At 42.9% G+C, this 17,546-nt stretch overlaps 1 protein-coding gene across 2 annotated transcripts in view; it reads right to left on the bottom strand.

The window, feature by feature from the left end:
• Positions 1 to 17,546, bottom strand: part of LOC111873843 (NGFI-A-binding protein homolog) — a 116,367-nt gene that overhangs the window by 6,706 nt on the left and 92,115 nt on the right. For both annotated transcript variants that reach the window (XM_023868869.2, XM_023868858.2), the window contains exons 7-12: positions 13,119 to 13,252; positions 12,355 to 12,520; positions 11,290 to 11,498; positions 10,471 to 10,576; positions 9,527 to 9,634; positions 966 to 1,097 (exon numbers count right to left, since the gene is read on the bottom strand). In XM_023868869.2, coding sequence (XP_023724637.1) covers positions 966 to 1,097; positions 9,527 to 9,634; positions 10,471 to 10,576; positions 11,290 to 11,498; positions 12,355 to 12,520; positions 13,119 to 13,252 — 855 coding nt within the window. The remainder of the gene's footprint in view (positions 1 to 965; positions 1,098 to 9,526; positions 9,635 to 10,470; positions 10,577 to 11,289; positions 11,499 to 12,354; positions 12,521 to 13,118; positions 13,253 to 17,546) is intronic.

Below are 17,546 nucleotides of genomic sequence, written 5' to 3'. Positions count from 1 at the left end.
CTGCCTATATAACTAAATCTATTCCTGTAGCTACACACTTCAACTCTGAACATGAAAATGTCAGTATCAGCCCATAACATTACATGTTGCCACAACCCAAAAGACCACAGCTTTAGATACTGCCATGAAAACCTCAAAACATATAAGAGATAATACATCATTTATAAATGTTTCAACATTTAAAACCCTGGGTCTAATAAAATTATAAATTGGAATTCATGATTAAACTGAGATGTCAATGTGGGAAATGCTTGAAATTGTTCAGTTTAAACACTGTTAGCATCTGTGAAACACAAACAGGTTATTTTCCTACTGCAGATACAAGACCCACTACTTGCCTGTAACCTAACCTAACCTAACCTAACCTAACCAACTATGGCAGTATAGCCTTTACTTCTTGTGTGAAGGCAATGAAGGGTAAAGTTGTCTGTGTGTTTAAGCACCACGCCATTAAGAGCTGGGGGGGGATTGAGCTGAAAGCTTAGCTTTGGCACCAGATGGCGACAAGTGGTCAGCTTCATGGTCTAGCCACTTTACCCCACGGGAAAGAGTCCCCAGGCCTTCTCAACAAGAAGAGGGGTGGGCCTTGTAACAGCGTGAATGCTGTGGAGGGGAGAAGAAACTCTTACCCTTACTGCAAATAAAACCTTGTGAAGCATGTAGCCTAGTCACTATGCCCACTGAGCTATCACAGCTCCCGGAGCGGAGGTAACACAGTTAATGCAATGGATTCTTCTTAGGTGATTAGCTGTTTCCGATGGTGATGGCAGAGATGATATTCCCATGCTGATCACCTGAGAAACTTCACTGCATCTAGTGACCATGAAACTTCAAAAACTCTACTAAAGTTGACAGCAAATTTATTTTAATTAGGTTGTTAAGTTTGGGGATCACTTACTCAACATGCTGACTCTCAGCCAGACAATAAATATACCAGCAACCAAATCTGTAGCCTCTTCAGTTACCTGAACTTTGTTCTCGTTGCAGTAAGGGTCACAATATGAATTATCACTCCCAGTGCTGGAATCCTTGTTTTGGCTCGCCACCAGCTCCTTTACCACTCGTAATCCCTCGTCCAGCAATGTGTCCTGCACCAACTGCAATATGAGGCTCTGTAAGGCACACCACGCACCCAACTGCCCACATGGCTACCAGAAGTACAAGTACAGGTGCAAGTGGCAAAACTTCAGTAGCTGAAACTGCTTACCTGATTTTAGGTTCATAATCATAANTATATATATATATATATATATATACACACAAAACTGGTAATTGGAACTCTGATCCCTATAGAATATTTCAAAACTGCATTGCCACTAAGCTGACTTGAATTCTGCTGCCTGGGTGTAGGCAGTGTTTTGGGGTACTGTACCTCCACCATTCCCGACTACAACTATAACAGCATCCTACATGAGCATGCTATTTCAAAGTGTCTCATAATGTCAGTGAGACAGCACTTGCTCACTCGCCCTCAGTTATCCGTTCAAGTTCACTCTTGTTCGCTGGAGGTGAGGTGCTCATAGCAGTGATTATGAAGAACACAGTCATTTGCATTGTAGCGCTATGTAGTCCAGAGATAGCCTGATGTTTTGGAGGAATATACTGCCTCCATCTTCATGGTCAAAGAATAAGCCAATCAAGAAATTGGCACGAAACAGGCAGTAAGCAGAGTGACTTAAACATGCAAAATATGGCCCAACAGAGGCCAGTCCAAGCCTGAAGGGAACTGTAAGACATCCAATGAGAGGGTGACAACTACCAGTTCCTCCTGTTGTCCCTTGCTGGTCTCCACCTGAGATATGGAAATGAGTTCTGATTTTCACTCATCACACAAAATGGACCCTTCAGACGTACCATTTCCTTCAATCGAATTAGTTTGCTCTGAGCCCCTAACCCTCTCGTTAGCTCTCACACAGTTCCCTTCAAGCCATGTCACGCCTAATTTTCTATGCATGGTTCAATTGACTTCCTGCTACTTTTTGTTTGGCTTATTCTTTGACTTCCTACAAATTCAGTTTCATTCAGGCACTCACTCATTCCATGAAACTCAGTCTCAATTACTCTCTGACTCAAACTCTCTCTCATTCACTCTCATGCTCACTCATTCATTCACTTGAACTTGATCTATCCTTATTCACCTGAGAACAGAAATGTCCTTTAACTCCATACAACATAAACAGACATACTGAAGGAGAGAAAGATATTGTTCAGACCACTAACAACATTTTGTACATTTCTGTTTTGAGACGTATTCTGAATGTGTCACAGAAAGTGGATGTAATAATATTACAAGTTTTACAATACTGACAATTTTCTTACAAACTATGAAGTTGGAAACAGGGAAAAAGCACTTTCATTTTTATATCTGCATACACAAGAAACAAGTATGACAAATTACTCAACACACAGGACAAAGATATTTAGTCAAAAAGGAGTACTGAATGTTCAGATCTGCCAACTCTTCGGGATTCAAATGTTGCACATTTTGTATCAATTCCGTCACTTTGAAGATCTGATAAAACAATTAGATTTGATGCAATTAAGCCTTCTTGAGGAGTCAGCCATATAAAGATTATTTCCATCCTGGGAGACTCTCACTACGACTGGCACCAATCCCTGATGATGGAAACAGTAACAGTTTCCTGGTATACTGGAAATTTATACCATCTTACACAGTTGACTGCCTACAAAGACTTCACTCTATTTACTTGCTGTGAAACATTAACATTTTATGTAATATTATGCCTGTATTGTTATCAATCCAAGTATAAAAATCTTTAGCTATCAAATTAGGTGTCAAATGACTAGTACATCACCTCATTAATGAAATTAAACTTGATGTGAAGGTTGCAGAAATTTGGTATCCTTACACAGTAGCAGGTAGAACTTAAATTTTCTGCTAACAGACCATATGAAACCAATATCTGTTACTTGTGTTGCTCCCAGACTAAGCTAAAACAATTTCTGAATGATTAAGACATTTCTGGAGCTAAGAAGTTTCCATTAACATTTAGTGGAACTACAGTAAGAGACAAGTGAATCCATTCCATAGAAAACTACTAGATGGTTCAAATATGACCGGGACTGATTTTTTTGTAAACAAGCCGCACTGCGCAGCAGCTGCACGACCTTGAGAGAGTGAAGCCACAACCTCCACCCTCCTCCTGTTCGGGTTAGAACCTGTTCAGTCCTGTCTGGAAGTTGCTAGCGTGATGAGTGAACAGAAGGTACCGCGGAGCATGGAACAACGCGTTGTGATCAAATTCCTCGGAGAAAACGTCCCGTCCGCTGAAATTCACCAGACTCCAACAACAGTATGGGGAAGAGTGTCTCTCACGGACCCATGTGTTTGAGTGGTGTAAGTGCTTCAGAGAGGGCAGAGAGCATGTGGAGAATGATCTGCATGAACACAGGCCGCGAACATCAGTCACCAAGCCAAACACTGATCTTGCAGACGCACTTATTGGTGAGAATAGGTGCATCACTATCAAGGAACTTGGAGCAATGCTGTCCATCAGTGTTGGTCGTGTAGAAGACATCATGAAATACCACCTGCACTACCGCAAGGTGAATGCACAGTGGGTGCCACGGACTTTGATGGACATAAACAAAATGGTGCGCATGCATAGTTGCCAGTCGTCTCCTACAGCAGTTTGAAGACGAAGGTGATGCATTTTTGAAGTCCATAGTGACCACCGATGAAACGTGGGTGCACTACTTAATTCCCGAGTCCCAGCAATCATCACGCAAGTGGCGGCATACCAGTTCTCCCAAACCCAAGAGAGCGCGGAGGAGCCGTTCGGCAGGAAAAGTGATGGCAATGTTCTTCTGGGACTGGCAGGGGGCTATCCATGTAGACTTTCTGACAGATGTCAGAACAGTCAATGCAGCTTATTACTCGCACCTCCTGGCAGCAGACGTGAAGGAAAAGATCCGATCCTAGCGGAAGAGAGGTGGAAAGCGGGTAGCCTTCCTTCAAGACAATGCACGCCCCCATACGGCAAAAACAATGGAAACCCTCCGGAAATTGAAATGGAACCTTCTGACACACCCGCCGTACAGTCCCGATTTGGCACCAAGTGATTTCTACCTGTTCGGAAGGCTCAAATCAGACTTGCAAGGCATGCGGTTTGTGGACGACACCGTCATCCAGAATGTTCGGGAGTGGATATGCCACCAACCACAAAACTTTTTTGAAATGGGCATCAGGATGCTTCCAGAACGTTGGGAAAAATGTGTTGACTCTGGAGGGGAGTACGTTGAAGACTGACATGTGCAAGTAAGTGTTTTGCAATTTTGGTTTAAAAAAAAATTAGTCCCGGTCATATTTGGACCACCTTGTATTTTATACATTATAGTTCAGGAAGATTCTGGAGATCAGTATGGTACTTGGCCCATGATGTCACACGTCCAGATCTCTCCTACACCACGGACATTTGTGTCTTTGATCGTTGCTGATGATCCTACTAGTCACTATATTCTCCCCAGCATGAGAATACTGCCACAGCCAGCCTCCATACAGAAAAAAACAGTGCTTGGTAGGCAAATCTCAATCTTTAGATAAAATGTTGGAAATTTAGGGGAAATACTGTGATACAGTTATTCTTTATAGATTACAAGGACATTTTCATAAGCTAAAACTTCAAATTTTGATTATGTGCTAGAGAATACTGGCGATAAGTTCAAGACAGGTCTTTTTTTTTTAATTTGCAAATTTGGAAGACTCCCACTCTAAGGTGCAAGGTGAATTTTATGTCCTCATATCAAGGAGATTCCCTCAAGCATCAAAGCTTCTGATTTCTATCTGGGAGCCACATAATTTTAGTCATGACTCGGACACAAGAGTGTCTGTGTTTCCTCAGTCCCTCCAGGCAAATTCCAGGCTAGTACCTCAAAGTAGGCCATCACTGCTTCCTTCCACATCCGTTCCAATCCATTATTCACGTTCATTCTATCATTCAATGTCATGCTGCCTGAGTTATTGATACCATCTTTAAATAAATAAATAAAATTTATGTTCTGTTGATCAACTGAAAATGCATATTAAGAAATATTTGGATAAGTTGGCAATTCCGAGGAAAAAATATTTGCAAACATACATCTACATCTGAAACAGAAAATAGTCTTCATAACAAATTACACCAAAGTTCAACAAAGACATGGTATACTTGTTTATTCTCAAAGTAAAGAGTTCTAATCTGTTTACAGTCTAGAAGGAAAACTAGAAGAACTGCAGTCAGCTTTTGTATAGTACAGTCAAATCCCACGAAGCACACCCTGTAAGAATCAAAGAGTCCCCCACCTATTAGCATGCACACCAGTAGCCAGGATGTGCTCCTATGCTCATTCAACATGACACAAGACACAACAAAGTTCTGTAGTCGCTTGTGACAACCTACACTTCCCAATTTGTCCAACCGTCTGGACAAGTGGCTTGGATGAAGTATACAGAAACTGAATATAGAATATCAAAATGAATCTTAAAAAATTTTGTTTTGGTAATGTGGTATGGATATAACTGGCTTTAGATCAAATCCAATGGGAAAGCTTTTGTTATTCTAGAGTTGAATCTATATAGATATTGGGTTTTCGGACTTTATCCATCGTCCTGGTTTTTAAGATAACTAAGAAAAACACGAAGTTTCGGAAACTGGATCTGTTTCCATCCTCAGGTGAGGGAAAACACCTATTCTGTTGGGTCCCTTAGAAAGAGCCAGACAGTGAATGAGGCTAGCTCTTTCTAAGGGACCCAACATAATAGGTGTTTTCCCTCACCTGAGGACGGAAACAGATCCAGTTTCCGAAACGTCTTAGTTATCTTAAAAACCAGGACGATGGACAAAGTCCGAAAACCCAATATTTCTGTGTGTTATACACCGTCGTCAGAATCCTATAGTAACTACTTGAATCTATATGCTTGAAAACGCAATGTATGTTTTTGTTCTTAGAATTAGCACTCACAAGTGTTCATGTTTTCTTCCTGTCTCTAAGTAATGTCTGTTGAAAAGTTAAGCAAGCTCTTCACAGATTTCTGTTTCTTGAAGCAGGGACTATGATTCTGCTATGGAGCTGTGCAGTTCAGAGACAGACCAATGTTTCAGAAGGTTTGAAGAGAAAGTCAAGCAAGAAACCAGGAGGCGCAGGCTGCAAGTTGAGTTCTTCTTCTTCTTCTTACTTCATTTGCCATTCCACCCTGAATGTGGAGTGAAACACTGAGCTTTCTCCAAACTGCACACTGTTACAACCCTGAAGAGTGTACTCTTCAGCTCTTGACACTTTGAAAGACTGAATCAAAATAGGGATGACTTCAAGTTAGAAGTTTTGGGGAAGTGACCTATTCTAGAACAACCTGTTGCTTCCATTTTCAGGATAGAACAGTAGGATGGAAAGATAAAGATGATATGGATACAAAGAAGGGAAGACCAGGACTATGAGAGAACCAATAGGAGCCAGAGGTTACGAAGAGGAGTGAAGTGACTTTTTTTTATTGCTAGTGGGGTGGGAATAAGTCCCTTGTACTGCGGCCACTTCTGGCCTATTGTACCAGCCCCTGATGATAGGTGAGGGTGATTGTGGAGTAATTGATGTAATGAAGATTGGCAGGGGAAACCGAAGTACTTGGAGAAAACCTGCCCTAGTGCCACTTTGTCCACCACAAATCCCACTTGACCAGACCCGGGATCGAACCCGGGCCGCTGCGATGGGAAGCCAGCGACTAACCGCTTCAGATATGGCGCAGCCAGAGTGAAGTGACTTACTCCTACTTTTTCATTCATAGCCCCAGTTGAATCCCTATATACATACATACTGTCTTTCCCTGCATATCTAAATCTTCTACCCTCAATATGGAAGTAGAAGGTTTTACAAAACTTTGGTGCCTATCTATCAGACTACACAGTATCAAATCCTAAAAGACCACAAATTCTAGTGTGATGAATCTGTGTGGAACACACTACAGGCTTGGAATAAACCAACACAATTGTGAGTGGCCCGTGAATGAGCACGTCACACAAACCTTGCTACAGCAATGCATATACACAAGAACTACTTCTTGAGGGCAAGCTACTTGTGAATAATCAGTCTTGTAATCAGCAGCAAATGCTTGCTGCACAACCCTCCAGCCAATAACTCCCATCCAGCAGTATCCTGCTGTCAGGGAACCATCAGCTGGCCCACCTGGCTTGATGGCTGACACTTCATGATGATGGTGTAAACTATACCTCACAAAACACATCACACTGCATCAACCTGCAACTTCAACACATAACAGTACATCTCATGAAACAGCACTGAAATTAAGCCAGAAGAAAGGAATATTTCAGATGATGACGTGTTACAATAAACATGTCTACCATTTTGAACACTGTCCATTGTCTTGACCTTAAAACTTGATCTGTTTCCTTAACATGCGAAGGTTTGCTATTCAGGTCAGCATGAGCAGGTGCTAATAGACTCCAAAAGGTCAGTTAACACAACATCTACATGGTGCCACATCCCAGAAGACTGCTTTCTTCATAGTGAAAACCTCAAATATTACAACAGTTTCTGGTATGTCTCAAGGAACTCCAGATGATGGGCAGTGCACAAAGCATTAGTCATGTTTGCAGTAAGGAAGCATCTGACAGTAAGATAATGAGTAAGGATGAAACTGTTGCAACATGAGCATGGGAAATATGGCTACTAACTACTGACAATGGTGAAGTATTTCCATGAGAATGGTTTTTATTTTTGGCATTATTATTTTTTTGCATGAATTATATGTCACTTTGAAGGCTGTTTCTTTCTCCACTCCAGGTGGCAGGCCAGTGGGGCCAGTTACATAAAGCTAAACCTTGTAACTAATCTTAGAATAGGGGAGCATTCAATTATGTCACATTCCTTGAAAAGATAAATTTCAAAAGACAATATGGATGAAAGTTTTGGATTCTTTCATGAAACTGACCCAGTATTCACCTTGTTCAGAAGTTTAATACTGTTACATAATTTAATGAGGATGCTCAGTTAATTTCATATTACTCTAAAATTTTTATATTTAATTACCTTCAGCCCTGAAGTACGAAATATGGACACAAGGGACAAAGCTAAGTGGCACTAAAAGCATATGTCCTGTCTTCTGAATAATTCATCACATTCCTGTCCCTTGATATTTCCTCATGAAGTAAATCAATGCAAAGTAAAATATTTAAAATGTACAATTTTTATAATATGACCACGAGATGTGTGTTTGTTTTGCTTGTACAGTGTTACTCATTGGTGCAGTTACACTAATCACTAACATGTCTTTGGTTGTACTGTGTAAGAATACTTTAGACATAATATTAATCTACTAGTTCTGAATTAGGTGACATATTACATTAGGCTATATTGGGTTATGTTATTTCAGTCATGCTGATTCTAGCAAGAGCAGGCAAAACATCAGTTCTGCAACAGGTCTGGTGGAATATGACACACACTTTTGGTCACGTTAGTTGTGTTACTTCAGGGTAATGTTGATTGTAGCAGGTATAAATGAAACATGAATTCTAAAACAATTTTAGAGGTACCGCACATATAATTTCTGTGACAGATCTGAATTTGGTGACATTAGCTTAGGTTACACAAGATTACATTACTTTAGGGACATGTTATCAGTACATATATATAATACATGAGTTCTGGGACCAGTTTAGTGGCATGCTGTGCATATTACAGAGGCCCCCAGTATATGGTACTTCTATTATACAGCTGTAAATCAAAATGGGATTTTTTCTTTTTGATTTAGTGAAAGTTATACAATGTAGTTTCAGCATATTCTGGGAAAGAAGATAACCTGTTACAAAGCTATTTTCTTTACAGATAATCACAAATCAGTAATTGTGATTAAATATCACACTGATTCAGCATGTTACCGCAGATGACCAAAGTTATGTACAGGTAGCTGGCATTTCTCCTTCAACCTGAAACTAAAAAAGAAATGGCAATTGGAAACAATTAGTGTAAAAGTAAACAGCTCCTGCATGCCTCCTTCTGCGACACAGGTTGCTACTTGCGTCACAGTCTGGATCAGCAAGTTGCTCTTATCTTCAGTTGCCTTCTCTTCCTGTGAACAATAATATGAACCACATCAATCAACAAATCACCAAGATACATCTCATCCCTTAGTTTCTGTTATTAATTCACGGTATTTGGATTCAGTTTCAAAGAGAGCTGTGGCATATGTTCACCAAGGGACATCAAAACCGCAAGATGGAATTCTCTACATGTACATATAATAATTTTCCAGGATTGCCAGTGATGACAGTCTAAATTATCTTTGAATGCCGCTGACGGAGTTTCGAAGACAATTATTTGTCAACAGGTGAAATGTGAGGCTACTTAATTTCTGAATCTGAAAAAAAGACACAAAAAAATGTTTTGTTAAGACACCAAACAGATACGTTTACATCACTACCATATTTCAAGTTTACTTGCAGTGTTTATACTCAATTTCCACGTTCCCTCTTGTACAGTGTGATCCACTACCAGCTTCTTGGATACGTCATCCTACCTGTTTTGAGATCTTACAAGGACTGCGGCCACCCTTAACGTCTAAAACACCGTTCCCTTCACTCGTCCCATCACGTGTGGCTGTCGAGTCTCGAGAGTCCCCAACTTCCTGCAAATATGGATAACAGAGGAATGGGGAATATTTTATTTTACACGTGTTTACTTCACAGGACTTTGTTTACAGCTTTCAGGATATATCATATGTTGAGCAGGCAATCTTACAGAAGGTCCTGTGTGTTTGAGTTCTCCAGTATGGTGATTCTGGTTCCCACTGAGTGATGAAATTCTAGTAACTTTCTAATAATGGTTTAATGATCTATGCCACTATCTGATGATGATGATGCACCCTAAAAGGTGTTTTAGATATAGTTTCTGAAGTAAATTCTTATGTGGAAAAATGACCGGCCCAGAAAGTAAAGCCACAGTATACGTATGAGGGTACAGCAGTATATATGTTACAGTGGACTTCGTAAGTAGCATATATTACACATACTAGTTTGTAAATTGCACATTTCATAACTCTTAAAGTTCAGTCTGAAGAGACTATTCCGTTTTACATATATTTTCATTTACAGGAAGTAACGTATTTTCAACTGAATCCTTTGACTGCCTAACTCCAGCACAGAACAACCTACTATAAATACCAAAGCTGCTTGGGTGTATATGCAGTAGAAGGAAAACTCTACAATGCTTCTACAAATGACCTTCAACTGACCACATGTATAAATCTTATGAAAGCCTGCTCTTTCTCCTCAACACTGGTACACCACATGTGATACCATCTATTGACACAAACGATGTACTGAATGATTAACATCAGGCTGATTTCTCAGACAATGGCAGATTAATTGCAAGTACGCTGAGCTGATCTAATTAGCTTGTGGTGTGCAAAGAACACAGACATGTATAACATGACAATGACAGTGTCTGGAAGCAATGGTGTACCTGTGATGGAGAGCTGGTATTGCTAAAGGAAAACTGAGAGTCTGTGTCATCTGTGTCAGGCCGCTCGGAATCGAAGCATGATGACGCTCGTCCTCTTCTGTAGTACCTGCCCCAATACAAAATCAACATAACTGTCAGCCAAATACTGAAATTTAAATGTATTCTTATAGGTGTATGTAGCCCTATTACATAATCATCATTGTCATTTTTAAAGAGCCAACTACAGAACTGGAAATAAGCTAAATGTGTAGCCAGAAAATCTCTGCATTTCTATGAGAAATTTCAATAATTTGATCTAACCCTCTTGATGTTAAAATATGAGCTGTATTATACAGAAACTCCTGTTACTCCTCCTCTGATTGACTGGCTACAGTCTGGATGTCCTGGGTTTGAACCTGAGAGGGAAATGGATTTTTCTAAAGTCTAACTGAACTTAGTCTAACATAGATTAAAAAACTGATCTTAACTCCCATGCTGGAAGAGTTGAACCTAACAATAGATGCTACCATGTGATACTTAAACATGTAGAGGAAGACAAGGGTATAAAGTGTTGGTGTGGCTGTTGATGGTTATAAATGCACTGACACTGAGTTACGAAACTACACTGCCACACCAAAATATCTTATTAAACAGAAGAGCATGTGGTTTCCAAAATTTTCTGTCATAGGGAACAGAATGGAAATTTTAAAAATAAGATTTGAAGAGAGGTTATGAATATGAAACTGCAAGATGTTTACATGACACAGGTGAAGAAGCGGTACATATGGAAATGGAGCTTCAGGTAAGATTCTTTACGGTTTAACTTAGCAATTCCTGAACCTGGCTGAAGAGTGGGGTTGTTGCTTCATGAGGTCACTCTGCTCCATGAGTAGCTGCGTCTGCTTGCCCTGCAGGAGCTCCAACTGCTGCTGCAGTGTGTGCAGTGCTGGGTAGTCATTCACATCTCGCACTTGCTGAGCTGCCAACACCAGTTCTTCCGTTCGCTCTCCCAGTGTTCGCAGCTCGTCTGCAATTTGCTCAAGCCGCTCCTGTTAGAATTTGAAGTTCACATGTTTTGTTTTGTCTACACATTCTTTATAAGGCATGCAAAGTTGCAAAACGGTATGATTCAGGGGGAGGTAGTACAAACAGAAAAGGCACAACCCACCATCCTTCTTGCAGTGATTATTGGGAAGCTAATAGCTAATAGTTGCTTAGCTGCTCAAGCAATTTCATGTATTCTATTCACACCTTATTCACAACAGCCCACCAGAGATCTCTGTCCTGAGCCATATGAATCCAGTCCACACTTTCTCATCCTATACCTGTAAGGTAAAGCTATCCCCGTAACAAACTGTGGAGGTCTACAGGGTTGAGACATCAAGGTTCTCAACCTTACGTGCCAGCCTGCCACCGTTTACCCCCAAAGAAGTTTCCTAGTACTCATTTCTGTTAGAGGCTGAGTCGACCCCAGGGCCACAGTGCGGCTGGAAGGATTAGGTAAACAGAAAAAATCCACCTCGTCGAGATTCGATCCCGCGACCTTCCGGTTTGTAGCACAGTGCCTCAACCAACTTGCTTAATTAATTAATTTATTAAGCACTATGCCACGAAGATATATGAAGGGGTACACAAATATCTAACTTGCGGTGAGTGGTCAGTTTCACTCACCGGCCGTTCTATCAGGGGAGTCCAAGATATCCATTAGATTGGAGGCCAGATGGGACCCAGAGCTATGTAGACGACAAAAATCTATCACCCATGAAGAACTCAAAACCCGATTCCTCGGTCACCCAGCCCGTAGCCTAGCCGCTGTATCTACCGAGTTAAGTCGTAAGCTACCCAGCACAACACTGGGTACAAGTGGGTGTGTCGGGATATGCGAGCGAGGGACTCTGAACACACCTGTCTCCGTAGGCGCTGCTGAGGATCCATGTCCAGGAAGTCGCAAGAGGACGGCGACAGGGAAGGCGGGACACCCTCCAGACGCGGCCTCTTCCCGCCTCCGTCTTCGCCATTATTGCAGCCGCTGCGCCCAGCCCCAGAATGCGCCCTGAAACACGTAGACAGACTGCCGCCAGGCGGCGTTGGGAGTCGTCAACGAGCAATATATGAGATGAGACGAAATGGTTCACCACTACGCGTGATCTGCGCCTACCACGACCCACGACAATGAAAACACTCTAGTTAGTGCTTACTAGGCCAGCTGCTCAACAGACTTGCCCTTCTGTCCTGAAGGCACCGAATATCCTCACTGAAGTTCTTGGTACTTCTGCTCAGTCCCTTCAGACAGTACCTCAAATTAGGCCATGACCGCTCCCTTTCAGATCCTTTCCAGCTCACTACCGTCCAACCATTCGGTGCTTTGTCGTCTGAGTTACAGTCAGTGCAGTTAAATGAACCACAAATAAAATACGTCACTTCTTGAGTATAGAAACAGGAATACTGTAACATCATCTGCTGAAAACAAACTGTAGTGCAAGTATGTTTTGCCTGTTTTTGTCTAAATTTCGTCTAAGCAGCGTTATTTACATCTCAGACTGTTCTCTCGTCTATCGCCATTTCAGTTTCCTAACCAAAGCTTGGCGCCTCAGGGACTGTGCATGTGGGAGACAGGTTCAGCGTATATTTCAGAAGGCGCATATAAGCACTGATATGTAGGAACTTACTTGGAGTGACCTTTGGAGTAGTGATAGCCCGAGTCGCGCACCACCTGGCGGGCGAGCGGGAACAACTCGTCGCGCCGAGTGAGGAGTGCCGGCATGAACCGGCAGATTTGCGCCGCTGCCTCATTTACGGATACCTGAAACAGCAAAATGGCATATGTTAACCAGCCCAACGTAATTATGTCTAAACTGAGACCACGTAAGAAATTCCACGGTTCTACATCCCTTCTATACCGCCCTCGAGCTGTTGCGCTTCCCCCTCCAGTATTAAAGGTAAGGATATCCCTGTAAGAGGCCGTGGAGGCCCATAGGTTTGTGAGACATCGAAGCTGTCATATTTTCTAGACAACTGGCTCACAGATGGCGGTGAGGTTGTCAGCCTTCTCAGTCGTCCTTTACCCCCAGGAAGATTGCCGGTACTCATTTCTGCTAGAGGCTGAGGTGACCTCAGGGCCATAATGCGGCTGGAAGGGTTGCGTCAATTAAAAAATTCAATGACCTTGGGAATTGAACCTGCGACCTCCCGGCTTGTAGCACAGTGCTTTAACCAACTGCGCTACAGCGTTTCTCCCTGCAGTGTACTGCCTATATTGCCCTCCAGTCGTGTAGCCATTCTGTTCCCACGAATGTATTGGTGTTTATAATAAGCCTCAAGTGTACTGCTTTGGAAATGCAATGATCCTTAAGAAGAAGAATACGTGCTTCTGGGGTGTGACGATGTGCAGTATGGTAGAATCCTGATGATGGAGGCAGTAGGTTACATCGAAACGTCGATACCTATCTACCAAACTACACTGCGTCATATGCCAGAAGCCCGTAATCTTCATTCTCACCGCCATAATAATCTCAAAACTCACAGAATGGAACCTTCTCATGTGATCACCAGAGTCAATGCGGAGAAAAACCGTTTCGAAGGCTGCCTCGTCTCCATCTTCAAGGACCGGTCTGATGAATTACACGAGACGGTTATGTTTCGCTGCAAAAACCTGAAGCGTATAGCCCCTCTGAATTTCTGCGTCCACGAATCATTTTTCGCCTGTAAAAGCTAATTTTCTTAGAAGTAGCCAGCACCAATCAAGAAGTATACTTTCTTCAGTGCAGTCTGGTAAAACTTCGCCGTTGTTTCCTTAGCCTTTCTTCTTGCTTTTTGCTTGTTCTACCTTGAACAAGAAGGAGACATGTTCCGCAGAAATATTTCACCGGAATATACGGCGTCATCGGTGTGAGAACCTCAAATCACACGCAGATTTTGAGAATACTGTGGGGTCGCGGCCCACTAGTACTCTACCAGCGTGTTTTTATCGCTGTTTTTGCAGTAGCTGCACTGTGCGCTCTATATATGGTGGCGTCGGGTTCTGTCCACTGACATTCATTCATTAGCGAATCATGGAACATATGCACAGAGCGCGGTTGGGGTGCAAAAGTGTTATACGTACAAGAAGGGACTCCTCTTTGCAAGAAACAGCTAAAATATTCGCATAATGGGGAGGTTGTGTCCTCTGTCCTTCCGTATATTCAACGGGTTTAGATTACATTTATTTTTAAAGAACCCCTCAACTCTCAGAACCGAAATATTTAAAATTCGGTCACTACAATACCTGTGATCTTCTACCTTGAAGACGGAGACAGAAAGTTCCACCGAAACTTTGGTCCGTTTCTACCGGAGTGCACGGCATGGTACCCAGGACACAGAAATGTTCATTACAGTGAACAGGGTACAGAACGGACGACTGGTAAATCAGGGTTCCATATATGGCAGGTGCAAAGATATCCTCTTCATAATGTCAGGACCGAGGAGGCTTCTGGTCTTGCGAGATCAGAAGCTACTTAGGCCACTGTTGCCGGCAGCCGGCGGCACTGCTGTCGTTATGGGAAAGCTCCTTGCCAATCTACCTGCATAGCTGTGTCATATACCGGCTGCAGGCTCTATGGCTCCAGAGGGCCCCATGTCACGTGCCGGGGCCCACCTCCTCGTCAGAAGAGCAAGGCAGAACAAGGTCGAGACATACTCAGCCTCTGTGGAGCGATGCTGCGCTGTTTATTTGCGATTATTTCGTTTCTGTAAGGAACTGATTTGATGGCAACTGAATGCTAAATTGCTGCTGGTCCTCGCCAGCATAGTGATCCTTGATTTCGAGTCTCAAGGGACTCATGACCATATGTTACTGTCTGACGGATCTGGGCGCCTTTAGACTCTCTCTCTCTCATGCAGCTCAATGGCTGCTAAATTGCTATTGACCCTCGCCAGCACAGTAATCCTTGGTTTTGAGTCCCAAGGGAATCATGACCATACGTTACCGCCTGATGGCTCTGGGAGCCTTCAGAACTCCCTACAATGACAACTGAGTTCTCCAATCCATAAAAAGCACAAGCTCAGTTCGAGTTTCAACTTGGGCTGTTATTATTACTTAGATTCCTCACGGGTTTCCTCAGTCCCTCCAGAAGGATGCCTAGATAGTACCTCGATCAGGCCACGACCGCTTCCTTTCACATCCTTTTCAATTCGTTATTCACTGCTCGTCCTTCCCTTCAACATTTTGTAATATGAACCGAACAGCACGTAAATACAATTACAAATGTCAAATTTTGAAGCTCCTCCAGGCTCCCCATGCGTTCTCCTTCGTACGTCCATATATTATTCACGACTACCCTCTGTCCCTACCCTCAGAAGTTGGGCAAAGAATTAGTGGATATATGCCGCTGTTGCGTGCGGCTTGTTCAAGATTCTCAGTGCGTGAGTGCGCTGGCCGCCATTGTCTGTCTACGTGTGTTTTTACTCTCACAAAAAAAGATTCCAGGACAGGATTTAGCTTGGAGGACTGCAGGTGTGTCCAGCAAACGAAAAATTAAAGATTCTATTTAATACTTCTTTTTTATTATTATTATTTTCTGCTCAACGAGAAATGCATTCAGGCCATATTTGGACGTCTGAAGTTTTCTTTGTCTCGTTCTTGTGCGTCTCGCGATGCACCTCTCGTCTGCTGCACACGCGCACACTCGCGCGCTCCGATCGGCGTCTCGCAACTGAAATAAGAAGCGAAGCGACGCTCACGAAAAGAATAAGAGAAAACTACGAGGCTGAGGTTCTCACAACCGTGAACACGAATAATCCTGGAGTATGTGACTCCGTGTAGTGGTTAACAAATTTTCCGATTAAAATGTTTTCCACTTCTTCATGAAAAAAGGGCAAGCCAATTAGATCTTTATGATTCGTGTCTGTTCTGAAGGCACATGAAAATCCGCAAAGTGCATCTGTTTCACGTATTCGGCCGAAAGGGTGCAGTGAGATCAACTTCTTCTAACGGATCCAAGTAATGAGGTGCCTCCCCATTCTTTCTCCTGAGAACGGAAACAGATTCAATTTCCGAAACGTCGAGTTCCTTCAGCATGCGAGACGATGGAGCATCAGATCTGTGCATATTCTTTTGGAGGCAGGAGGGGAAGGGGTGATGAGCTCTGAAAGTCGCCTGTACAGAACGCGGTTCTCCGAGAGCGCGCGGCAATTGCTATCCGAGTGTCCGAGAGACAGGAAGCCATACACACCTTACACAGACACAGACAGACAGGCAGACTTTTTAACGATAGATTTGTTTAACAAAAAACAACCTTGGGCCCTGGTTGAATACTGCTGCAGTCCAGATCATACATACATATTGCAGGCAATGTAACCGTAAATACTGGTAATTACATATGCAATGGGCATACTCTGAAGTGCCTGTGGTTCCAGCTGTATTGTGTATCACGCTGATTCAACTGATGAAGTTGTCGTGATGTGAGACAGATAGACAGACAAATAAGTAGATATAGAGAGACAGATAAATCGATAGACAGACATTGGTAGACAGATAGATAGATAGACAGACAGACAGACAGATAGATAGATAGATAGATAGATAGATAGATAGATAGATAGATGTTTCCATGGTTGAACTGATGCGCCGAAGGATGTTTGCGCCTCACGTGTGCGCACTTTAGCGTACGATGAACCGCCTCTGAGGCATTTGATAGACGTGATGTTACAGCAAAGAACGCCTGTGAGGACAGACCCACCTGCTGTCGCCATTAGCAGTTTCCAGTTTTCTGCTTTGTTGCAGCCACTGGTGTGTCACGGCCGCCTCATTTACGTAATTATGGGGCGCACAGCGCCCCCCTGAAGCCTGATCGTGAGGTCTGCTGCCCCCACCTCACGCAAGTCCCGCCCGCCTCCACAACGCAAATCCCTCCGCGGGCCACATCCGGTACACAGAGCGCAGGTTGTCGGAAAGGGGCTCGTGCCCCTGGTCTACACCGTCTCTGGCTCGTTAGAGACCAGTAACCGTACAATTCGGTGTTCCAAGGCGACTCTGAACTGAACCTCCCGATATTCTGCGGCACTTACAAAGAGAAAGAATTACCTCACCGCCATGTGGGAGCCTCGACGTCTCACAACCC

The sequence above is a fragment of the Cryptotermes secundus genome, unplaced genomic scaffold (assembly GCF_002891405.2).
Source record: "Cryptotermes secundus unplaced genomic scaffold, Csec_1.0 scaffold47, whole genome shotgun sequence".
Taxonomy (NCBI): Eukaryota; Metazoa; Arthropoda; class Insecta; order Blattodea; family Kalotermitidae; genus Cryptotermes; species Cryptotermes secundus.
The sequence above is the reverse complement of the archived record's forward strand: the minus strand, read 5'-3'. Positions and strand labels throughout refer to the sequence as shown.